The following is a 22,532-nucleotide window of genomic DNA, read 5'->3' on the forward strand; positions in this document are numbered from 1 at the left end:
CTGACGCAGGATACTCCAGAACTCGTTCGATCTGTCTCCCAATCCCAGTCCACCCTGTTCTACAGACACATTCACAATGGCCGCCGAAAGAACGAACTTTTCCAGCGACCTCGTCTGGCAGATCACCCGTATGTCCCCGCCAAACCACCGCAGAGCGAGAGCGAGAGAGGGAAGCACAAAAAAATTACAAAAACCCTCTCGGTCTCTCAAAATCTCAGGTCGAATCCGACTAATTGGAGATACCCTAAACAGGCAACCAGAACTCTTTTCTGGTCAAGCGCAACTCCGGTGGTGGTTCTCAGTTCTCTCGTGACCCCCTGAACCTGCAGAACAAGCACTCCTTCAAGGTACATACCTCCAATCCATAGGCGCATTGATCCGCAATTCTCCAATCCAATGCGGCAGTTGATGGGAAATGGCTAACCTTGATATCGTTTATAGTACGCTGGATATGCCAACAACAAGGTACTTTCTCTCTCGTCCTCCGGGGCTGCTTTTCCTCAGAAACGGGAAATTTTAACCGCGACAACAGGCCATCGGTGTCCAGCCCTTTGAGACCAACGGTGTTTCCGTCATCACCAAGAAGCCCGGCAACCCCCAGCAGCCCGCGAAGAATGTGGTCACCGTGAACTACGGCGCTGGTGCCTCCAACCGCAAGTGAGTAACCGCGAACATCGCCCCTCCGGGTCATATGAGAACGTGGGGACTGACGGGGCCTCGCTCCTCCGCATAGGATCTACAAGGGTGTTGCCGACAAGAGCGCTAAGAACGGCTACCGCGGCGATATCCGCGAAGATGCCGTTGCCCGCGTGAGTGCCATCCGCCGCGCACAGAAGGCCAAGAAGGAGACTCCCGCCCGGAAGCCCCGAGGCGCTCAGGCCAAGAAGGCCGCGGAGAAGGAGTCTGAGTAAATGCCAGACTTCAATTGAAGCGGGAATGATTGGGGGGTTTGGAACGAAAACACGAACAAAACTTGGGAGATAAGATCACAAGATCTGGGCACGCACAGGCCCGTGCTGGGCAAGGGCAGGAAGTGTCCATGTAATTTAGCAATATTTGCTACCGGGACTACGGCCCGCCCGGCCAACCCTGCAGAGAATCAAAAATTCAAAAACCCAAAAAAGGCAAGGGAAATCCAGACAGAACGAAGGAACGCAAAGCAAAGCAACCAGCGGCGTGCTTTGCCCATAACTAGTCCACGGGGGAAGCCTTATCCGACTTCCCATCCCGGGGAAAGAGAACGAAAGGTTGCCCTTGTCCGGATGATATGCAGTAGCCACCATGTGCTCCGATAGCCGTTCGTCGGGCCGAGAGCTGTAGGCAGAACTACCACTGTTTGCCCCGGTAGGATCTTTGATCATCCGCCTTTTCCCGATTCAAGGACCAATTCGGGAGACTGAATCCTCGGTCATGGACGTTCAAGGTGGGCACGAAAACCACCGGGATTCCAGGAATTCTCATCGTCATCGTCGCCGTAGGCGGAGGTTGAATCACCGCGTAGGATAGTGTTATTGTGCCTCGAGGGTCGCAGAGAGCGTAGGACGTTCTTTTTGACAGCTCCCCCACACATGTGATCTGGAACCCCGAGGTACCGGGGACTTGGTCTGTACAGGACCGGCGCGGCGGGCGTCCGGGTACCAGGTACTTCATGCGGTAGGTACTACAGGACCTGCCGGGGTAGTACGGAGTAGCAGCTGCCAAGGGAGGTAAGAGGTATATAACGGTGGGCCTCGTCCCCTCGCGTTGCTTCTTCTCTCCGTAACCTCCCAGTCCGAAATTCCTGCGGAGTGAGTGCCTCCCCAATCCAATCTCCTGATCTCCTGACCCCCCCGTGAGCCACTTGCCCGGACTGGTTCACCGTTGCGCCCCCTCCATTTACCCCTCCCTCCTCTCGATCTTCCTCGCCCTCTCGTCCCCCCCCCCCCCCCCCCACTTCCTTCCTTTCCCTCCCCTCTTCTTCCCCCCTCAATTTTCATCACCTTTCAAGTATTCTCTTCCACTTCTCATCAATACCTTGCTCGAACTATAGCTAATCCCACCTCAGAGATCTTCACATTCACATCCGACATCATGGTGAAAGCTGGTGAGAACAGCCCGTGCGCTTGGTTCCGTATCTCTTATCCGGCTGCTAACATAGCTTGCTAGCTGTTCTTGGAGCATCTGGCGGAATTGGCCAGGTTTGTTCCCTTACCCCTCCACCCCCCCGGGAATTCTCGTGCCTTGCCATGGCTGACAATACCCTTCTCTCTCTGATCCGTAGCCGCTTTCTCTCCTCCTGAAAACGTGCCCGCTGGTTGACGAGCTTGCTCTTTACGATGTGGTCAACACTCCCGGTGTTGCTGCCGACCTCTCTCATATCTCCTCCGTTGCGGTACGTGCCCTCGGATGTGGAACAGTCTCCCCCGTGAGCCCTTATGGGCCACCAGGGACGCCGGTCCCATGCTGATCGAATCCGAGCAGAAAATCTCCGGCTTCTTGCCCAAGGATGACGGCTTGAAGCACGCACTGACCGGAACCGATGTGGTTGTCATCCCCGCTGGAATCCCTCGTTCGTCACGTCTCGCCCCCGACCCGTGGCGACACCATCTAACTTGGCACAGGGAAGCCGGGCATGACCCGTGACGACCTTTTCAAGGTCAACGCTGGAATCGTACGCGACTTGGTTAAGGGCATCGCTGAGTTTGCTCCTAAAGCCTTCATCCTCATCATTTCAAACCCCGTCAACTCTACGGTCCCGATTGCCGCGGAAGTGCTCAAAGCGGCCGGCGTTTTCGACCCCCAGCGCCTGTTTGGTGTTACCACATTGGATGTTGTCCGTGCCGAGACCTTTACCCAAGAATTCTCGGGCCAGAAGAACCCCTCCGCCGTTCAGATCCCCGTCGTGGGCGGCCACTCGGGCGAGACCATTGTTCCTCTTTTCAGCAAGACCGCCCCCTCGTTCCAGATCCCCGCAGACAAGTACGATGCATTGGTCAAACGTGGGTACTCCACACGCATGCGCTCCGAGGCCGGGCACTTTAGCTAACGGTTCGCCTCAGGTGTCCAATTTGGTGGCGATGAGGTCGTTAAGGCGAAGGATGGCGCAGGATCCGCCACGCTTTCCATGGCCTTTGCCGGATTCAGGTTTGATTCCTCGTGGTCAAAGGAAAGATAGTCGTGGATGCTAATCTACCATAGGTTTGCGGAGAGTGTCATCAAGGCTTTCAAGGGCGAGAAGGGCATCGTCGAACCCACCTTTGTCTATTTGCCCGGCGTGCCCGGCGGTGAAGCTATTGCCAAGGCAGCGGGTGTTGACTTCTTCTCTACTCATGTAGAACTCGGGGTACGTTCATCAGCTGGACCAATTTTTTTTCCTCGTTGAGTGGACGGGTACGCTAACACTATAGATAGTCTAAGGGCGCCGAGAAGGCAATCAACGTCCTCGAGGGCGTGACCGAACAGGAGAAGAAGCTTCTTGGAGCTTGCACGGAGGGTCTGAAGGGCAATATTGAAAAGGGCATCAACTTCATCCAGAACCCACCACAAAAGTAAACACGCCCATCCCTGCCTCTCATTCACCGCGGTTATCTTGACCGGTCGGTGATGAACTTTGGCTCGCGCACTCTCTCCACTGAAAAAAAAACCCCCCTTTTCAGTGGCCCCTTTACAAAACCCGAGGATATGGAAAGAACCCTGCTAATCATTATGATCCCGGAAAGATAGGCTTTGAAGTTATGCGACAAGTGAGGTCGAGTGAAATGTTGTGGACGACGGTCGGCGGATTGTCGAATGCAGAGTAGCGCAGGCCCATAGTTGAAATAAATAATCATTCTTCGTACCTGCAATTAGTCCCCATAGGCCTGGCGGCGAGGCCGCGATCCCATGTTATGACACCTTTGAGCGCATGTCCCACGAGCTTATCCGATTAGTTCTGCTCCCCTCCGCCATCTCTTCGGAGCCCTTTTCAAGGTCCATGAATCCCCCTCCCACTCCCTTTTCCTTCCCCCTCCTCGGATAGTTTGCAAGAGGCGGGCGTAGGATACTCGCGGAGGGGTGGGCGGTGCTCGCGGTGGAGAGAAATAAAACATGTCTTTCGGTCAAGGCTTGGGTTGAAGTGTTTTGATTTGGAATGTCGCCCCTGGGAGTTCGGCCGTCTCCGCTTGCACCGTGGTGTGGATGCCTAAACTTGATAACGCGCCGCGAATAACACCGCATGGAAACCATAGATACTGGGCCGCGGTTAGAGAGCGTGGGCGAAGAATCCCATGTGGGCAGTGCAGGTGAGTGATTCATTTCATACCGCTTGAGCCATAGATACGGCTTCGCTCCGCACCGACATGCTCATTCTCGAAAACGGACGGAACGAATTATCGGTCAAAACATACACGCCCTAGAAAAGGAAAGGAATCGATCAGCATTACCTGCTTCTAGCAAGCCTGCCCTCACGAGTGAGCAACGGCTTGTTTTATGAAATATATAAAACGGACCCGATGGTTGGTTTTCAAGTTGTCGATTTGCTTCCTGAACAGAATGGTCCATAGGTCTTTGCAGAGGAATTTGATAACGTCAAGGTTGTCGGTGAATCGCGGGCGGTCTCGAGAGAACCTGCGCAAGGCCCAGAGGGGTCAGTCACTCAAGAACAAAAAGCAACAAGCCGGGCACTCGTCGCGCATTTCCCCGGGAGCAGAAGAAATGATACCGCAACAGGAGCGATGCTTACCGCTCGGCAAGGCCCTGACCAACCCGATAGCCCAGTGACTCGAGGCGGAAGAAAGTCGTTTCTCGAACCTCGTCGTCATCTAGGAGCTTCTCCTCTACCGCGAGCTCCTTGGTCAATCGTTCGGCCATGGGCACGAGCTCGATCAAAAGGAAGTCGAGGCATGACGTGTTCAGAACACGTGCATTAGGTTCGCCGACAATGGCGGCCGAGCTGGATGCGTCGAAGGACATCCCGAAAGACAATATTGTCGGAGGTGGTGACGATAGCGTGCTGAAGGCGAAGGGACGGGGGACGTGGTAGGTGTGTTGAATGCGTTGAAGGCGGAGGATGAATAAATAAATGGTGCGGAGAGGCGGATCTGATCATTCGCTCCAAGTGGGTCGAGACCCCCATGAGGGAGGATACATTATTGCATGCCTACTCCGTACTACATAAGCACCTACGCTGCAGGACTACCGAAATTAGATAAATGAATTCACTGAATTCGCTTTCATCCGCAACTCCTGGAGGACTCTCGTGTCCCATGCTTTTAACCTGGACCAAATTCAAGCAGGCCCCTTCCCTGCCGCAACACCCCCCAAATTAGATATAAAAAAAATCGGGAGAAGGAGGTGGAGGGAAGGGGACAAAGCGCCGCAACTCCATGCAAGTGATTTAAGTGACCAGTTATCATGCATCATACCCACCGATTCTACCGGATGATTCGGGACTATGTTGGCTCCCATATGGGCTGACCTTCCCATTGACAGTCCCCCCGCTGTACGAGCTGCGGAAGCCTTGTCGCGGCAGAGAGCGGCTGAACACATCCAATGCTGGACGTTTAGCTGGCCTCACGGGCGAGTCATCATCATCACTACCGGTAAGATCAATAACCTGGGCTGCAGGGCGCTTATTCGTAGACGGGCGAGCTATGGATGATGCTGTCGAAGGTTCGCGCGACTGAACTGGGGTCCGCTGTAGGGTTAGATTGCGACTGGGAAGAGATTCCCGTTTGACAGTTGGAATTCCGGGTTCCTTGATTTCTATCAAGTCATCGTCCTCTTCTTCCTCGTTGTAGTCGTCGTCTGTTGCGGGGGTAGCGCCACCTGGTGCCCCGTTTTCGTCGCCTTTAGGACTTGACCATGTGCCATCTGGCTCTATGACAATTTGTTCGACGTCTCCCGAGGTTGAGTGGAGAATATCATCGACATACCTATAGGGGTTAGTTGGACCATCCTAGGTACTGGACATTTGACTCACTGATCAATTTGTAGAGATTCAAAACTCGTCGCTTTGGAGCAAACAGGACATGACCAGGTTGGTGCTTGTTCTTGTAATTGCAAGAAAGACGATGCATCAAAGCACTGATTATGCGTACATTTCACAGAGCGACAGGGCACCTCGATTCGAAGAGTGGACAGAGGGCATTTTAATGACATAACGCTGGATGTGGCAACAATGTCCGTATCATCCGCCCTGCTTTTCACTGTTGAACGTTAGTGAGCTTCATGCGCGGCGGATTGGGTAAATTCATACTCTCCCGCAGAACTTGGTCCCTAGAGATGGTCTTCCTCGATTTCAATTCAGCCACAAGCTCTTCCACCGGATGGCGTTGTACAAGATTGGCCCGAATAAAGAACTTCTGATTCTAAGATATTAGAACACAGGCATACATCTCAAACACGACAAAATGGGTTGCGATATGAGAAGGGAAGGAGGTATACATGGGCGATGCCAACCTCATACTTACTTTTTGTGTCAAGGCATAGGTCATAACGACATTGTTGGAATAGCCTGGCTTCTTGCGGATATAATTTGTCACATCTGCAGGCTGCGTTGTACCTGGTTTATTTTTCAATCCTCGCAGATTCGCCTTCACTTCATCAAGATTGGCCTTGAGCTCAACCTGATGGGGAAAGGCAATGTCTGATTTTGTGGGCTGATTGAGACCGGTGTCCGCGGCACAATAGATCATTATCCGTATATTAGGATCGGATTGCAGTTGGGTGATGACAGGTGGTGTAAGAACAACTTTGAGTTCCACATAATCCCTGGTCTGTTCGCGAACTTCAAAGCGTTAGTTACAATCGCACGCCAACAAGGAGAAGAAATATCAACTACATACCTTTGCACTCGACCGTGGGAGTAAGCTGCTCTATTATCGTGTAGAAAGGGCTTTCCTTGAAACTCAATCGCTCTAGATATATGTGAGAACCTGTCTAGATTCTGGAGGGATAAAAGGTCAGATTTCGTTTACCAGGACTTAATCTATTGGTTGACATCGGAAAGCCGAGGGGGGATGGCCGATGCGACGTAGACAAAGGCGTAGCTGAGGGCGATTGGTATTGTGAGTTAGGTAGTTGCTGTGCTGGGGGAGCTCCTGGTAATGGCCGATGTGCTGTTGCATATATGAATCTCCTCAAACCATCGTAGCGATCATTCTGGCCTCCCTGATAAAGCCTTTCAATAACTGATTAAATCAAAATGGTCAATATATATTCAACGCGAGTGGGATTGAACTTCTGGGTTTCCCGCAAAAAAAGAAAGAGAAAAAACAAGACCACCGGAGATGGAGGCAGTAAAATCGAGAATGAGGTGGGTTTAACACACAGTCAATGATCCGAAGCTGCAGCGAGGCCTTAACCCCGGAGACAGCGAGTCCCTCATTCCTGAGAATGTCTTTGAGCTGTACATTTGTTAATGTTTTTATCAGGGCCACCACGCTCTGAAGCTCTGGTGCCTGGGCGAAAGATGCCATGGTGATTAGGATTGAACAAGGTCAGAGGCAACAAGAGGAGCGAAAGTCAAGGTGTCACAATTTTCCAGACCGTCTTCAGTGAATATAACCTCGGGATATGTGATTCAGAAGGGAAGTGCCATTTCCAGCAGTTGTGTTCGACATTTCAATCCTTCTTTCTGTTTCGATGCTGGTAGCACGGTGGCAGACGGGCAGATTCTGGCTCAGACAGTTCGTAGATAACCACAGTCCAAATCTGCGGTGACAGGCAATGACAAGGACTGTTCACATGAGCCCAATTTGTCAAGCGCTGAGGCAAAGGGCCTACCTCAGCCGGAGATGATGATTGCGGAGGTGAGGTTCTCCGACTGTGAGTGATGACATAAGAAATGGTTTATCAGCATCCGTTATCTTTTTTTTTTTTTTTTTTTTTTTTTTTTCCTGGGGAACATCGACAGAGCAAACCACATAAGCCACAAAGAAGATTCCTCCTTCTCTATTCTTGAACAAACTGGACATTGGGCCGATATTGATTCTGTAACCTGACTGCTACCTGTCCTCTCATATTCTTTCTCTCATCTTACCGTTTGAACTGGAGGACCATGGCAAAGAGTGTTAGGGCCAGCGTTTCGAAGCGCAATAAGGCTAAATTGCGAGCCACCGTCTTTGGTCCTGCAGTGGATGCACGGACTGAACGGCTTTCTGCAAAGCTTCAGGAGCTTGCTTCCCAGCCAAAGCCAAGCACCCAGGACGATTCAAACGCGGAAAACAAAACCACTGAAATGGGTATGTTTCTTTATCTCCGGGGAAGTCCTGCCATGTCTGCAATCGTCAACTTACAAAAAGCAGAGGACAACGATGGCGCCGCGCAAGTCAAATTATCCGACCCAAGTGAAGGTTGATATTTTCCGTCCCCATATGCACGTGGATGCTTCAGTTCAGAATTGCTGACCCCTTCTAGACATGGATATTGATAAACCGTCCGCCAAAAGTTCCCACAAATCAGGCCGCATTCACAAACGCCACAGCAACCGAAAGAATCGTTCATCAATTGTCTTCCGCTCCCATCCATCCAAGGCCAAGAAAGGTTCCAAGAGGAAGTGATTAAGGGGTGCAGATGCTATGACATTGGGGGGGGGGAAATAAGGCGTCCGGTGCTAGTTTTGATTCAAAAAGTGCTACAACAGCACACACCTTGCTACGCGTGAATGCGTCTGCAGTGTTTGTCTTACCAATACCAAGGTACTTCAATATGTTTCCGGGAGAAAAGATCTTTGGCTCCAAGTGACCCCGCCACATAGGTCACGTAGGCCAGACAGATAATGGGACTATAAGGCTCGACGAGCTGGGCCGGCCCATCACCACATGGGCCATGCTAACATCGAATTGAAACGTGCACGACACTCTGGGCGGGCGAAACTGGAGTCCGCTGTGGATCCGGAAGGCGGTGTTAGTTAGCAGTATTTTCAATAATCCCCAGGAAGCTCCTTTTCACACGAATACCTTCCCAGTCAAATGAAGAGTGTCGAAGCCAAGGCATGTCGGGCTCGGAATCCCCCATGAATATTAGCGCAGAGCCTTCAAATGCAATTTTGGTATAAGCGTGGGATGAACGCCATCCCCCAATCCTCGGCGGTCTTACTCGCCAATGTATTGATTCCTATAGCCGTGATCTTCTTCTCCGCAGGCTTCTTCCCCTACAAACCTCTTCTACCTGGACTTGCAAGCCATGAGGGGAGGAGGAAAGATGAAATTCCACCGAGAGTGTTCGACAAAGTCATCTTTATGGTGATTGATGCACTGCGCAGGTAGGGAAGGTTTTTTGCGCCGTAGTAAAATGCCAGTGTTTCACTAAACCTCTTTCCTAGTGACTTTGTTTATTCGAACAGCTCTGGATTTTCATTTACCCAGGGGTAAGTCGTTTTTTTTTTTTTTTTCCCCTCTGATTTTGTGTCTTCGGACCGGCTAACTCATGCATGTTTCCTAGCTTGATTCGGGCCGGCGCTGCGCTGCCCTTCACTGCTTATGCTAGCTCCCCTACCGTCACAATGCCTCGACTTAAGGCTATAACGACAGGCTCCGTGCCCTCGTTTTTGGATGTGATTCTTAACATCGCTGAAACAGACACTTCATCCACACTTGCCCACCAAGACACGTGGTTGACGCAGCTAAAGGCCAATGGTGACAAGCTTGTCATGTATGGCGATGACACTTGGTTGAAGTTGTTTCCGGGAATGTTTAGCAGAGCCGACGGAACTACAAGTTTCTTTGTGTCGGTCAGTAGCAATTAAAGCTTCCCTGACGTTGGTCGACTCATGCTCATTGTGATTTTGCAGGATTTTACTGAAGTAGACAACAATGTGACCCGCCACATACCAGATGAACTTCTGCGTAACGACTGGTCCGCCCTCATCCTTCACTATCTGGGGTTGGATCACATAGGACATAAATCTGGCCCTAGAAGGTAAGGCTTTGTTTTGGCCCGGGTCTACCCCGTCTAACGATCCTGACGCAACTATAGTCCATTTATGATACCCAAGCAACAGGAGATGGATTCGGTTGTCACTCAGGTCTACACAGCGTTAGAACGGGAAGAGCACCTTAAATCTGCTCTCTTTGTTGTTTGTGGAGACCATGGGATGACGGATGCAGGCAACCATGGAGGTTCATCTGTAACCGAAACCTCGCCGGCATTGCTCTTCATATCACCAGCGTTCAAAAAGATGGGGATTCGCAACGAAAGCCCAGCAGAACCCGCCAGCGATTTACAATATTATCGGACCGTTGAGCAGACAGATATAACACCAACTTTGGCTGGACTTCTTGGTCTCCCAGTTCCCATGAATAACTTGGGCACATTCATTCCCGAGCTTCTGCAGATGTGGCACGGCAGTAAGATCCCCTGTCTTCTACTCGAGCAATTTACCTCCCCGAGTAAGACACCCGTTACTAATCATACAACAGGATCACAACGAATTCACATGCTCATGGAAAATTCCAAGCAAATGCTTCAAGTAGTCAAGGCAGCGTTTCCAGGCCACACATTCAAACCTGAATCGATGCCCCCGTTGTGCAGCCTTGAGCCGTCAAAGGGTATTGAGGAGGTTCAATGCGCTTGGTCTCGTGTGCTCGCTCCTGATGGCGCTTTCGGGGACGATGCGGAGACCAGCCTTTTGTCATTTTTGAGAGGTGCCCAAACCTTGATGAGCAGCGCTGCCAGTGATTATGACATTAAAAGTCTTCACATAGGCATGTGTGTTACTGGTGTTGCTGTCTGGCTGTCCTTCGCCCCGCTTCAGGGTCTTCTCTGCAAATACAAACGTCCCGGGACATTCCTCTTATTCGCCATCTCAAGCTACGGCGGTATGATGTTTGCAAGTAGCTATGTCGAGGAAGAGCAGCAGTTCTGGTATTGGTTATGTGTGGGGTGGATCTTCTTTTTATATACCAAACCCTTTAGCGCTGCTCTCGGGGGCTATAAATCCCAACACAAATCAACTGGCGTCTTGTTCGCCAAGCTTGGTGTTATTGGACTGGCGGCTTCTCACCGAATATTGCGACGGTGGAACCAAACTGGCCAAAAGTTCGCTGCCGAACCTGACGTTGCACGCGCATTCTTACCTTCCCATCCACATATCCTGTGGGCCTTGGTGATTTTGACATATGTGGATGTTTGCCTCCATCTTGTTTCTGGCTTTTCTCGATCAGTAACGTGGGCCGTCATGGTGTTTGTGGTGGTAGTGGCAGCGTTTCTTTTCAAACTTGCCTCCGTGGCATCGGATTCATTTGAATTGCTCAGTGGCTCTGTCCTAGAGCCCATGGCCAGGCTTGTCGGTGGTATACCGCTCGTTTTGCATGCGAGATTTGTCGACTGTGGAATATTCCTACTCGTGGCTGGTGCGATGTACCTTCGGAAGACGTCGGGGCCCTCGCAACCTCGGAAAGGTAAGCACGTCAAGGTGTTGTTGTTTGTGATCCATGGCGGCGTATGCTGATAAAGAATTAGGATCAGGGCCGAGCACCATTGTTCACGAAGCTTTAACTCTCTTGCTTGTGACACAGTCGAGGATAGCCAATGTCCCTATCTTTCTAATCTTCAGGATTCAACTCATCATTCTGGGCTCGGTGGAGCTGCCACCAATCGAGCTGGCCATCATGTCAATACTCATGCAATATACCACTTATTTCGCCTTTGGGGGCTCTAATGCAATATCGTCAGTCGACTTATCTAACGCATATAACGGCATTGGAAGTTACAATGTTGTGTTCGTCGGTATCCTGACCTTCATAGGCAATTGGGCTGGCCCGATTTGGTGGACATCGGCGAGTTGGCTACTCCGAAGAAAACAGTCTCGAAAAGAAAAGCAGTCTCATGTAACGATCCTCACATTCCACACGGCAACGATGTTGCTCTCGGTCATGGCCGCCTGCACATTCTTGAGAACACATCTCTTTATTTGGACGGTTTTTTCGCCCAAATACCTTTACACCACAGTTTGGGCCATTCTTTACCATATGGCTGTGAACTTGCTAGGGGAACTCACCTTCCCTGTAGTTACATGATGAAGGTGTTTTTACCCTTAAAGCAGCCACGAACAAAGTGAAAGAGAAGGGATGGGGAGAGACAAAAGACAACAAGAAAATGCGAATGAAGTTACCTGAAAAGAGGTTGTAAAGCTAGAACCTGAGGTCATTTAGATATATTAAATTCGAGAACACTACAACAAACCATTAAACAGGTCATCAATAGCGTCCTTCTTTTTCCGCTTCTTTGATTTCTTCGTATGCCCACCTGCCGTGTTCGCTATCTTGGAGATACTGCCGGACCTTGCCACGTCAGACTCTTTGGTAACAGGTTCTTTGGGCAGCGGAGATGGGGGCTTCCGAGAAAGAATTTCTCCTAGGTCCTCCGCATTTTGAAGGCTGATGGATGGGGCTCTACTTCTGCTGGCTTTGTCTACCCGGAATGTGTTCTTTAGGTCTTTATCAATACCCGTTGCTTTCGCCAGACGAGCCAATGTGGCCAGAAGAACTGTGCCGACTGTGGAAAATTGCACGTCTGCAACAACAGTCGAGAAGGCCCTATCGAGAGACCGATTGTACGGGTCAGAAAACAACGAAATTGACAATATGTTTGCCCCGAGTCCCCCCTTCAAAACTTACAGGTAACATCTTGGCATGATATCTGTTGCCAGGTATTGCCTGTATATGGTAGAAGCCTCATTTGCATGGCTGTGAGATGCCTCATATCTCAGAGATCTTGCAAGATTTAAAGTAACCCGCTTCAAGATGGAGAGCCACTTCCACCATTTTGTCTTGCCGTGCTGGTTTTTGTTTCGATGGAAAATTAGGTGTAGAGTCGAATGGATAGCAAATATTGGTTCTGATTCCATTTCTGTAAGGCTTGAGTCTCGGGGGGGGGGGGTTCCTTCACTGGGGAAAAAAAAAAACTCGATGTTGAAAAAAGGAAAGAGAAAAAGATTAAGTCCGTTCACTATGTCCACCTCCGAGTTAAATCACCAATGGCTCTGGGTCGATGCTGCTACCCCAGGTTTATGATGGAAAGGATGGCAGTGATCCATATGCACGGCATGCCAATGAGATTCGCTGCCCGGTTTGAGCAGGTTCATAATAATAGGTACCTTAGCAGGTACTGACGGAGTACGGAGTAGGAGTAGTTGACTATGCGCGCGACCATGCTGAGTCAGACTGACGGTCGACCCCGTGCCCTAATTCCGGAGAAACCGTAGTTACATGCATGCATATATGATTAGTAGTATCTACATCACACTGTGCTCGTTTAGATGATGCCAGGGTCGGTTAGACCATTTGCCTTGAAATTCTAGAACCTGATAGCCGAAGCTGATGGAAGGACACCTAAATCTCACAGAGAAAGTCTTCCAAGCGGAGACTACCTAGGCCAACACATAGACTCAAACTGCGATATCACATTCAAGCAGTCCAGCACTTGAATCACTTGCTCCCATGAATTCACGGTGTTGATACAGTCGGGTGCCAAATGAAAATCCTCGTTCGGGGTTCAACCTGGAAAGGATCATCGTATAGTACAGGGTCACAACATTGGGCAACATCGAGCAGGAAATCGTCTAGGCAGAACAGATGATCTTCTTACACACACTCATTATTTCTCTCTCTTTTTCTTTCCTCTTCTCCCCCCCCTTTTCTTTTGCCACGAGCGATTCGTCGTGAAGAGAGCGATTTGATGTCATACAGCAAGTCAGGAGGTCCTTGGGCCGCGCTCGGCAATAGGATCATACCATATTTTCATTCCAGGGTAAGTGCAGGGGGCACTTCTTAGGCCACTATTCAGACCAGACGTGTGCTTGGGAGCAAGAGTTCGGACGTACACAATTTCCCTTTCGGCAGCAGTAGTACCGCGATCATATTGTGAGCGACGGCGGCGCTGCTCATCACGATATTGCTGTCCAACTCGCGGAGCAAATAAACCTAAATCGTACAGGGCGTCTCAGATACATCATTCAGTTGAAAATTTGTAGCTTGGGTATTTGCTCACCAACATGCTCAGCATTTTCAATACTGCGACGCATCTTCGAAGGGTTGTCGGGCCCTGGGAAACGATCCTCGGTGCCAGCCAGAGATCCGGTACCAGTATGGAAAATCTACAGTCTCGGTGTGAACAGCTTTCGATACTGCCGAAGGGATGCTTGTACTGACTTTCGGGCGGAAAGATGGATGCTCCAACATCACCGAACTATTTCGAAACTTTTGCACCAGGCAATCTTTACCTTGTATGGCTAATTTCGTCTTTCAGATAATGGCAATCAAGCCACAGGCGAAGCCAAACTTACTTGCATATGATACTTCAGCTACTTTGTCACTGTTGAAGCAGTTCCTGTATCATATTATCAACATCATCTTGGCCAACTCCGTAGGACAAGGCAAAATATACCAGGTGCGCCCCGCTCGAACATTAACAAACTAGCACATGACATGGTAAGTGCATCGTTGAGGCATTCGTACAATATGAATACTAACATCAATAATGTCGATTGGCTAAAAGATCACGTCAGTAATGAGAGGCAAAAAAAGTCCAATGCAACTTACGTCTTCGAAGTTTATGAAAGCATAGCCAACACTACAATCATGGTTAGTACGGTAGACACCATGGTGACATTGAAACTTAACATACTTGCAGTTGTTCGCGAAATCTTTCCTCGCTCGTGTTAGCCCTCGATGGAAAGCGTGATAAAGAAAGTCGCTGTTTCTTTCTTACCGATTCGTAGGTACATAAAATCATACTTTCCGTGACTTGTCTCGTCAACAATGGTCTTCAACATAGTCTTTTTCTCAGGTCAGCTTTCAACTGATCATCCTTCAAACTTAGTATCTTCCAATCACCTGGTCAATCTTGTTCGGGATATTGCGGAGCATGATCTAGATTTCAAATTATTAGCCATGTTCATCGAGGATGGTAATGACAGGTGCCTACTGTAGTTCGGACATCCAGACCAAGACGGATGCGTTCTGTATCTACAGCATTTTGGTTGCCCACACGTAGATCAGAGTATTGGCTCATCTCACGGCGGGGTGAAGGCATGACGTTTTCCCCTGCCCTGGACATCCAATCCATAAGATCGGCATGCTCACCTGGGGGTACAGTAGAGCGACCCGTTGGGCTAAGCTCCATGTAAGGTGTTCGATTTGGTCGACTTGGAGTCCAAGATGCATTTTTGTTAGACGATATCTCACTTCTGGAGATGTTATCCCTCCCAGGAGATGGGCTTGACACGGCAGAAAGAAAAGCAGAGCCCTCTGTGTCCGGCTTGAAATACGAAACTTCGAGAACGCAGTCCTTTTGTTTTCCGACTCAGGTTTAGAAATTGGTTCCCTTCAGTCTATTGCTTCGGGTTTCGGCTCAACTTACATCAACAGAGGTCTTATTCAGAGTTGTCATCACGTTCTCGGCATCGCGCGTATTGAAAAATTCAAGATGAAATTGTCCGATATTCTCTTGTCCGTTGGGCAAAAGATGGAAGAACTTGATATCGCCAAATGTCTCTGCGAGTGTCTCGATGGAGCGAGCCACGCTCTGTTGGTTTAGACTGGGATTCCGGCTATCATAGTAAACCGTGATGAGCAATTGGCCTTCATAGTCCGAGGTTTGAGGGAGATGGGACGGCTCCAGGTGCTGCACATATTCCCTAGCTGTAAGGGGAAACACACGCCAGTCTGGTCGAAGGAGGTATATCTTCTCTAAGGCTTTCTTCGCCTCTCGACTGTCTGTGAATGCGACGTATACCTTCCCCATGGAGCTCAGCTCTGTGAGAACAGGCCCTTTCAATGTTGTGAATTCACGGCGCTTTTGCAGAATTAGTGACGTCTTATACGTACCATCCTCATCGGCCAATTCCTCCTCTGGGGAGATGTACATGTACTAGGAGGATAAACTTACATTAAAGAATCCGGCCAGTGCCATATAAGTTAGATTTGTGGACACATTCTCAATGACGAGAGCGCGACTACGTCTTTCGGCATCAAATCTATCGAGCATAATACCGGATTGGTTATTCTTCCTAGTATTCTGGGCAGGACCGAAAGTCTCGTGGTCAGACACGGTCTGATCAATGAAACTCGTGTGGGCTCTTTCAGCGCCGGCGACAAATGCACTTGCAACGAATCGAGCTTGACTATCACTATCCGCCGTGTCTGATGCCGCTGTGGGCGTAAAGCTCGCAGCAGTTGGGGAGAGTTGCATTCGGCTAGCGGAGCCAGTTGACACCAGAAATGGATCAGCAGTAGCCCTGCCTGCTGTTAGGGGATGATACGACATGTATTCAGCATATGTTCTTACACTGAATAGATCTTCCGGAGTCCAGGGTCGTTCAATGCGCCACTAGCACTGGATTCGGGACGAGCTTTTGACCGTACATCTTCGGGTGAAAAAGCTGTGATTCTGGTATCCGGTGATCCATTGGGAGATGTTATCCCGTCAGTAGAGCATGGGCTGCTCAAGCCACGAGTATCATTTGCTCTCATTTTGCAAGGCAAAAGAAAGAACAAGTCTTTCCGTACTCAACTACAAGTATGGTGAATGGCGGAAAGGGCCGCGGACTGGGAGTTAGATCAAGAAATAGCTGGACGAAAAACAGACGCAAAAGCGTTTCAAAGATAGCAGATAAACTCGCAACAGGGCGAGGACTTGGAATATGAGAAAATGGCACTATAGAGATGATGTTGACTAGGGGGCATGAAGTTGGATTCTTTATTCGAGGGAGTGCCAGACTATTGTGGAGAGGAGAATGAGAGACCGGGGATTGAGGGTAAGGGAGGGGGGGAGGAGGGAAAACATTACAAACACATTCGAGGAGTGGTGATTTGGGTGGTTGTAGGCAGGCCTACCTTACTATGGACCATACTTACCTATGCACTGCTTCTGTTATGGCACGACTCTGGGTGAGAGGATTAGGCCTCTGGTTTAACCCATAATGCCCTGGTACATATCTCTTGGTCCTGTTCCAACAACCGACCCCGACAAGGACCAAGCAGCGTCTGTCTACATACAGCGCACAAAATCCGGTCCTCCAATCCGGCCGGGCCTTTGACCCCAGTTTAAGATACTCACTCCGAGGACGCAAATTCCTGGGCCTGGTTTTCATCCTTGGGAACTTGAACTCACCCACGACATATGATTATGCTGGCTCCCCGCTACTGCTGCTCAGGGTAAAACGAATCAAGGCCAACCTAAATCGAATGGAGGGCACGGTGCTCGAAATAAATGAGGCCACAGCTGGCATGTTTGAAAAATTTCTATCACTCTCCTGAGTCATCTCATCTCTAAGAATTGCGCACAACGCTGGAACCCTATTCCCAGCATTTAGGACGCAGTAGCCAGACAGCAGTTTAACTTACCTACTCTATGAATTGGGTTTCCTTGAACACACCCCGCGATTATAATAATCTGTACTCTGGTGGTATAGCAGCACCTCCAGCTCAGGCGACATGGGTGGATATAGTAAATACCTGGTTAATCTAAGTGACAGAATATTAAAGGCGTGTGTCTTAAGGCAGGTAAGGTACTTACCTTAGGTACATGTACATACTGTATTTATGCACAGATAGATGTACGGTATGCATCCATCTGTACGGGGTTCAGGTATGTAACGTGCTTTACTGATACAAGGTATCTTAAAGTACCTTAGGTACCTAGGTAGGTACTGTACATGCCATAACATACATCAGTACCTAAGTAAGGTAAGATACTCTGAGTAATATACAGTACCTTATAGATCTATACATAGCAATACCAGTACCATACGCTGTACGTGGACATTGCCGACGGCATCTCTCATGGATCTTAGCCCGTCGTTCAGCAGGCAAAGACACCTATCAAGGCGGTATTACTTTACCTCAAATGAATATCTCTACATGGCCGAGCCATCAAATTCAAAACCCTCCTGCATTCTCCCAGAATCTTAGCGCGTCTTTTTCCTTTTCCTCCCTCCCTTATTGATCGCACCCATCCCACCCGACGACCCGCTCGGCGGAAGCTCCAAGGTCCTATTCACATTCTAGTTAGGTCGCCAGTATGCCTTCTATGGCTCCTCGCAATGATCCATCCTATATCCTGAACCAGGTGAGAACCCAGGAGAAAACCACCGACACAACCTGCTAATTCGTACGGCCGGTGAGATCATCATATCCCCATCAGACACCGACTACCTCGACCAATTGATCCCTTCCATTAGAGAATATAGCGTGGGTAACAGAACGCCACAACTACTCCAGTCCCTGGCGAGCTTTGCTAGCGACAAGGAGACCGAGATTGAAACCATTTGCAACACCAATCATCAAGAGTTTGTGACATCGGTCAATCAGCTTCTCCGCATTCGGGAAGGCACAGTCACTCTCACCGCGGAGATACTCGACCTCAACCAATCAATCCAAGCTAGTACCGAAAAACTGGCCGAGCAGAAGAAGGCTTTGGTCGAATCTCGAAAACACCGACAGAATATTGATGAAACATGTCGTGCCATTCAAGGCTGCCTGGAGGTATTACGCCTTGCAAATCAGGTTCATGACCTACTAGCAAAGAAGAATCACTATGCCGCCCTCCGCGCACTCGAAGAGCTTCAGAATGTTCATCTGAAGGGTGTGAGTCAGTATAAAATTGCGGACATGATCCAGCGTTCAGCTCCAGCAACCCAGAGGGCTATAGCTGAAGCAGTCATGTCTGATTTGAATACCTGGCTTTACAGGATTCGCGAAATGTCACAATATCTAGGAGAGATCGCTTTATATCACACTGACCTGCGAAAAACAAGGCAGAAAGAGAGGGCGGACAAGATGTCATATCTAGGACAGTTCAGATTGAACTCGGCAATTGAATTGGTCTCTGATGAACATGAGGAATATGATCTTTTACACAACGAGGAGCTTCAGGTTGACTTCACCCCGTTATTTGAGTGTTTGCATATTCATCAGTCCCTGGGCCATATGGATAAATTCTGCATCGAGTATGCCAACACCCGACGTCGTCAAAAAGAACTACTAATACCAGCGATGATAACGCTCGTTGACGAGGATGGCTCCAGCTTGCATAATCTTTTGGAGGAAATGGCGGGTTTTGCAATTGTTGAGCGGTCTACAATGAAAAGGGTACCAGAATTAAGGTCGCCAGTCGATGTAAGTCCCAGATCCACCTTGCTCTAATCTCCCGATGAAACTGATAGGTGTGAAAAGGTAGATGAACTCTGGGATTCAATGTGTCAGACTGCCGTGAGCCTGATATCCAGCGCGCTCCCTGAAGTTGACAATGCAGAAAACCTGCTGAAGATAAAGAATCTCATTGCCCTGTTTATGCAAACGATGAATGTCTGTCAAACCGATCATGACGCTCGATATTTAATTCAGTTGGCTGATGGGTCTTTACAAGTATAGGCATGGGATTTCTCTGTTGGTGTTTTCGATAAATTCCTTCTGGTCTTATTTAGGCAATATGCCGAGTTACTGAAAAAGAGGTTCAGTGATGACTTCCAAGAAGTAAGTTGCGACTCAAATTGTTTCATCCTCCCCCCCCCGGCCGTTATACTGACGAGTGTCCTTCTCTTCGTGGAGATTGTGTCCACGGACGACTATATGCCTATGCCAATACAAACGGTAGAAGAATTCGATAAAGTCCTCAACGTCAGCTGGTATAGCCCCGAGAAGCCACGGGAAGAACAAATGTACAGCCCTGAGTCATTGCAAATCCTTTACTATACTGACATTTTACCCCAGCTTCCCATGCGTCCTGCCATTCTCCCAAATGTATCCACTTTGTTGCATTGATATTCGAAATTTTTTGAATCAGTTTTACTTCTTCGCGAACGATGATTTTGCACATCCAAACGTCATCGACGAAACGTTGAAAGATGTAAGTTCCGGTGGATAATGGCTAGCAGGGGTTACTAATTATTGTAGGCTATCGACGAATTACTTTCAAACCAAGTTTGCAATACGCTTGTGGAACGTCTTGCATCCCAGTATTTGGGACAGATTGTACAAATACTTATCAATCTGGAGCATTTTGAACTTGCGTGCCATGAGCTTGAACTGCTTCTGGCAGCCGCAAGGTCTCAGAATTGCCTTGGTGGATCTGTTACCTTGAAGGCAACGGAAAAGTTCAAAAGCAATAAAAAGGCAGCGGAAAAACGTATTTTTGAGGTCGTGAACTCCAAGATCGATGACCTAATTGAAACTGCGGAATATGACTGGATGGCACAAGCTTCGCCAGTAGAGCCAAGCAATTACATGCAAACGCTGACCCGTTTCTTGTCTAATATAATGAACTCGACGTTACTCGGCCTTCCAACCGAAATCAAAGAGCTCATTTACTTCGATGCCCTGAGCCATGCCGCGAACATGATTCTGGTATGTTTTTATAAGCAACACCGAATTTCACAAGGAGTTGCTAATTCCTTGGCTTAGGCACTGCCTCTTTCGGCAGATGTGAAAAGAATCAACCCCAATGGCGTCATGGCGCTGGCAAAGGACGTCGAGTATCTATATGATTTTGTTGATGGTCTCGACGTTCCTATTCTGCGAGAGAATCTTGACGAACTCCAGCAAACCGTGCAGTTGATGCAAGCCGAGAACACCGATGAATTTTACGATATTTCGACTCGGAATAAAAAGTATGGCCGCGTAGACGCGATAAATGGGCCAGTGCTTCTAGAAAAGTGAGTCCCATTAATTGTTATAGGATCTTTTTGTTTTGTGTTTTCTTTTACTAAATTTCGTCAAGGGTCACACGTACTGTTCAAAGTCCAGTCAAAACTGACAAATTCACAACACTGTCTTCAAGATTTGGGAAGAAGACTTGAATATGGTTCACACCTTTACCTATGATGATGTATTGGAGAGGGGGCACGAGGGGGTTTGAAATTGCATTAGATCAAATGAAACTCAAAGCAGAGATCTAGTTCGAGGCACAAGTAGAATTGGGTATGTGACTAGGTTAATATACTGGGGCAAGGTATGCCAAATAACTAAGATATGTTTATTAACACCGAGAATATTTCCACTAGCCATTCGAACAAGCAAAAACGCCGTCAAAATCCCTGGGTGGGATCTGAAATTGGGTCACTAGGACATTCGTAGATTTCACTGGAATTGCCATAGTGAGTTAACGAAGATCTCTAAGGGCCATCCATTTTCTGGAACTAGAAAGACAGAACATACCTGCTGAGGTGGCATGTGCGGATAGGCGGCGTACATCCCTTCAAACATCTGGGACTGCGGTTGCCCATAAGCGGCAGTCGGGTCTGATTGTACTGCACCCGTATACATAGTTGGTTGTCGGTATTCTTGGTCTTGAAGACCATGTTGGCCCAGACCATACTCTGGAGGAGCCAAATGATGAGGGGGGTGCTGAACTCCATGCTGGGGTGGCAGCTGGCTCGCCCCTGCAGATCCTGAAGAGCCAGCAGGCGCTGTCTGGCTCGTTCGCTTCGCGTGCGACGTGGCCTCTTCCCGAGGTACTATATCAATAAGAAAATCAAACATGTCGGATTTGGACAAGGCTGCTGCGATGTCTGATCTCTGAAGGGTGCGTCTCTTGTTGTCTTCGGCGTGTATCCACGCGCGCATGGTCAGTTCTGTTATAAAAATGTCGCAGCCTTTGGCAAAAAGAATCGGGGCCTCCGCGGATATCATTTTTACTTCAGGATCAGCTTTCATGACCTTCTTTATACGGGCTAGCGGCAGTTGGTGGATTTTATAGTCATGGTTGTCGGACTCAAGATGATTGATGATGTGCTGCCAATAAGTTGTCAAAATATCACGGGCTGTTGCTTGCAGGCCTTGATTGACCTATTCAGAATAAGCCTTGTCTCCCATTGCCTGATGTTCACTACACGTACATTTGCCCAGGTACCCGTGTAAAGCTCAGCTACAGGTGCGTAGCCTTGTGCAGAAAGCTGGTTCAAAGAGAGTCAGCCGATGATTGGTTATCCCAAACAAATTTCAAGTCAAGTTAGATAGGAATAATCATACGGCTGCGCTGGCACCTGCGTTTGGCAACGTCAATCAAGTATCAAACTTTTGGGGGGAGGGGGGGCCACGACTAGGCACGCCTACCATAGTGACCGCCATTTCTAGTATCGTATACCGGTTGCTGTCTACCCTGCTGCTGTCCAGCATTCTGTTGGGCTTGTTCCATGGTGGAAATAGGTCGTGGTCGATGATTAAAGCTTCGTTGGGAGGTGTGATACTGAGGAAATGGCGAGGCGCATTGGCAGTAGGGCGCTATGGAGAAAGTTAGGAGATGCGATCATACAAAGCTAGTCTGGAAATGGATACCGCCAATATCAGCAAGTTCGATGGATAGAGGGCACTGGTAGCTTATATGGCGAGTAACGTGTGCGTGATATCGTTTGAGGAGGGGGGGACGTTGATGGAAGTCAGGTACTGAGGTTGAAACGCGCAACAAACCGCGCCAAGCACATGCGTAGCTCGAACTGACGTTTGCAGAAACACCGTGCGGGGATTGCGAACAGCTTGTAATACCAAATACACAATAATTACACGACATAATCTGTGGAGTGTATTGTATGTATGGTAATATATCTACGTCCCTCATCTTACATAGGTACATAC

General features: G+C 49.0%; 10 protein-coding genes across 10 annotated transcripts; 5 read left to right on the top strand and 5 right to left on the bottom strand.

Moving 5' to 3' along the window:
* The first annotated feature begins 3 nt into the window (after nt 1-3).
* Nucleotides 4-1,220, top strand: P170DRAFT_437115 (60S ribosomal protein L28). The gene is made up of 5 exons (XM_024849290.1): nt 4-128; nt 253-347; nt 442-465; nt 533-657; nt 734-1,220. Exons 1-5 carry the CDS (start codon nt 77-79, stop codon nt 909-911), a joined length of 474 nt encoding a protein of 157 aa, XP_024704836.1. The 5' UTR covers nt 4-76; the 3' UTR covers nt 912-1,220.
* An 850-nt stretch (nt 1,221-2,070) lies between these two features.
* Nucleotides 2,071-3,531, top strand: P170DRAFT_426431 (malate dehydrogenase; the record flags this gene model as incomplete). The annotated part of the gene is made up of 8 exons (XM_024847708.1): nt 2,071-2,083; nt 2,146-2,177; nt 2,261-2,371; nt 2,461-2,548; nt 2,601-2,978; nt 3,039-3,123; nt 3,178-3,322; nt 3,391-3,531. 8 exons carry the CDS (start codon nt 2,071-2,073, stop codon nt 3,529-3,531), a joined length of 993 nt encoding a protein of 330 aa, XP_024704837.1.
* Nucleotides 3,532-4,076: 545 nt separating this feature from the next.
* On the bottom strand, nt 4,077-4,929 carry P170DRAFT_357702 (trafficking protein particle complex subunit; the record flags this gene model as incomplete). Its single annotated transcript, XM_024844235.1, has 4 exons — nt 4,077-4,208; nt 4,280-4,369; nt 4,467-4,584; nt 4,700-4,929. The coding sequence occupies 4 exons, from the start codon at nt 4,927-4,929 to the stop codon at nt 4,077-4,079; spliced, it is 570 nt and encodes a 189-aa protein (XP_024704838.1).
* A 228-nt stretch (nt 4,930-5,157) lies between these two features.
* P170DRAFT_437119 (Siz/PIAS RING finger protein) lies at nt 5,158-7,759 on the bottom strand. The gene is made up of 7 exons (XM_024849291.1): nt 7,289-7,759; nt 6,936-7,148; nt 6,804-6,875; nt 6,429-6,745; nt 6,215-6,320; nt 5,939-6,164; nt 5,158-5,891 (listed from the first exon to the last, which is right to left on the bottom strand). Exons 1-7 carry the CDS (start codon nt 7,434-7,436, stop codon nt 5,369-5,371), a joined length of 1,605 nt encoding a protein of 534 aa, XP_024704839.1. The 5' UTR covers nt 7,437-7,759; the 3' UTR covers nt 5,158-5,368.
* Nucleotides 7,760-8,017: 258 nt separating this feature from the next.
* On the top strand, nt 8,018-8,519 carry P170DRAFT_475829 (DUF2423 domain-containing protein; the record flags this gene model as incomplete). The annotated part of the gene is made up of 3 exons (XM_024853293.1): nt 8,018-8,201; nt 8,265-8,312; nt 8,377-8,519. The coding sequence occupies 3 exons, from the start codon at nt 8,018-8,020 to the stop codon at nt 8,517-8,519; spliced, it is 375 nt and encodes a 124-aa protein (XP_024704840.1).
* A 504-nt stretch (nt 8,520-9,023) lies between these two features.
* las21 (mannose-ethanolamine phosphotransferase LAS21) lies at nt 9,024-11,978 on the top strand (the record flags this gene model as incomplete). The annotated part of the gene is made up of 7 exons (XM_024844167.1): nt 9,024-9,223; nt 9,284-9,328; nt 9,403-9,691; nt 9,752-9,879; nt 9,937-10,307; nt 10,380-11,360; nt 11,422-11,978. The coding sequence occupies 7 exons, from the start codon at nt 9,024-9,026 to the stop codon at nt 11,976-11,978; spliced, it is 2,571 nt and encodes an 856-aa protein (XP_024704841.1).
* A 121-nt stretch (nt 11,979-12,099) lies between these two features.
* On the bottom strand, nt 12,100-13,063 carry P170DRAFT_510080 (uncharacterized protein). The gene is made up of 2 exons (XM_024854740.1): nt 12,579-13,063; nt 12,100-12,497 (listed from the first exon to the last, which is right to left on the bottom strand). Exons 1-2 carry the CDS (start codon nt 12,806-12,808, stop codon nt 12,134-12,136), a joined length of 594 nt encoding a protein of 197 aa, XP_024704842.1. The 5' UTR covers nt 12,809-13,063; the 3' UTR covers nt 12,100-12,133.
* A 518-nt stretch (nt 13,064-13,581) lies between these two features.
* P170DRAFT_408946 (putative meiosis protein MEI2) lies at nt 13,582-16,433 on the bottom strand (the record flags this gene model as incomplete). The annotated part of the gene is made up of 14 exons (XM_024846752.1): nt 13,582-13,883; nt 13,951-14,056; nt 14,112-14,191; nt 14,246-14,289; nt 14,347-14,375; nt 14,433-14,450; nt 14,502-14,532; nt 14,587-14,605; nt 14,671-14,737; nt 14,796-14,831; nt 14,887-15,249; nt 15,322-15,756; nt 15,850-16,198; nt 16,249-16,433. The coding sequence occupies 14 exons, from the start codon at nt 16,431-16,433 to the stop codon at nt 13,654-13,656; spliced, it is 1,992 nt and encodes a 663-aa protein (XP_024704843.1). The 3' UTR covers nt 13,582-13,653.
* A 1,305-nt stretch (nt 16,434-17,738) lies between these two features.
* Nucleotides 17,739-20,963, top strand: P170DRAFT_464939 (Rab GTPase-binding exocyst subunit SEC15). The gene is made up of 9 exons (XM_024852286.1): nt 17,739-18,030; nt 18,087-19,079; nt 19,137-19,268; nt 19,335-19,436; nt 19,512-19,621; nt 19,674-19,809; nt 19,857-20,306; nt 20,364-20,614; nt 20,680-20,963. The coding sequence occupies exons 1-9, from the start codon at nt 17,983-17,985 to the stop codon at nt 20,756-20,758; spliced, it is 2,301 nt and encodes a 766-aa protein (XP_024704844.1). The 5' UTR covers nt 17,739-17,982; the 3' UTR covers nt 20,759-20,963.
* hapE (CCAAT-binding factor complex subunit HapE) lies at nt 20,860-22,349 on the bottom strand. The gene is made up of 6 exons (XM_024845682.1): nt 22,236-22,349; nt 22,014-22,181; nt 21,930-21,943; nt 21,797-21,853; nt 21,117-21,746; nt 20,860-21,041 (listed from the first exon to the last, which is right to left on the bottom strand). Exons 2-6 carry the CDS (start codon nt 22,093-22,095, stop codon nt 21,039-21,041), a joined length of 786 nt encoding a protein of 261 aa, XP_024704845.1. The 5' UTR covers nt 22,096-22,181; nt 22,236-22,349; the 3' UTR covers nt 20,860-21,038.
* Between the last annotated feature and the right edge of the window lie 183 nt (nt 22,350-22,532).

Source organism: Aspergillus steynii, assembly GCF_002849105.1.
Source record: "Aspergillus steynii IBT 23096 chromosome Unknown P170scaffold_4, whole genome shotgun sequence".
NCBI classification, from domain to species: domain Eukaryota; kingdom Fungi; phylum Ascomycota; class Eurotiomycetes; order Eurotiales; family Aspergillaceae; genus Aspergillus; species Aspergillus steynii.

Excerpts from the sequence above, each read along its gene's own strand:
- P170DRAFT_464939 (XM_024852286.1), top strand. The coding sequence starts at position 17,983 with ATGCCTTCTATGGCTCCTCGCAATGATCCATCCTATATCCTGAACCAG. Across the intron at positions 19,437-19,511 it reads TCAGTGATGACTTCCAAGAA|ATTGTGTCCACGGACGACTA; the intron begins GTAAGTTGCGAC and ends CTCTTCGTGGAG. Across the intron at positions 20,615-20,679 it reads GGGCCAGTGCTTCTAGAAAA|GGTCACACGTACTGTTCAAA; the intron begins GTGAGTCCCATT and ends AATTTCGTCAAG.
- P170DRAFT_437115 (XM_024849290.1), top strand. The coding sequence starts at position 77 with ATGGCCGCCGAAAGAACGAACTTTTCCAGCGACCTCGTCTGGCAGATC. Across the intron at positions 348-441 it reads AGAACAAGCACTCCTTCAAG|TACGCTGGATATGCCAACAA; the intron begins GTACATACCTCC and ends TATCGTTTATAG. Across the intron at positions 658-733 it reads GCTGGTGCCTCCAACCGCAA|GATCTACAAGGGTGTTGCCG; the intron begins GTGAGTAACCGC and ends TCCTCCGCATAG.
- hapE (XM_024845682.1), bottom strand. The coding sequence starts at position 22,095 with ATGGAACAAGCCCAACAGAATGCTGGACAGCAGCAGGGTAGACAGCAA. Across the intron at positions 21,747-21,796 it reads ACACGGGTACCTGGGCAAAT|GTCAATCAAGGCCTGCAAGC; the intron begins GTACGTGTAGTG and ends TATTCTGAATAG.
- P170DRAFT_510080 (XM_024854740.1), bottom strand. The coding sequence starts at position 12,808 with ATGGAATCAGAACCAATATTTGCTATCCATTCGACTCTACACCTAATT. Across the intron at positions 12,498-12,578 it reads ATCATGCCAAGATGTTACCT|GGCCTTCTCGACTGTTGTTG; the intron begins GTAAGTTTTGAA and ends GTCTCTCGATAG.
- P170DRAFT_437119 (XM_024849291.1), bottom strand. The coding sequence starts at position 7,436 with ATGGCATCTTTCGCCCAGGCACCAGAGCTTCAGAGCGTGGTGGCCCTG. Across the intron at positions 6,321-6,428 it reads CCTATGCCTTGACACAAAAA|AAGTTCTTTATTCGGGCCAA; the intron begins GTAAGTATGAGG and ends TCTTAGAATCAG. Across the intron at positions 6,165-6,214 it reads GGACCAAGTTCTGCGGGAGA|TGAAAAGCAGGGCGGATGAT; the intron begins GTATGAATTTAC and ends AACGTTCAACAG.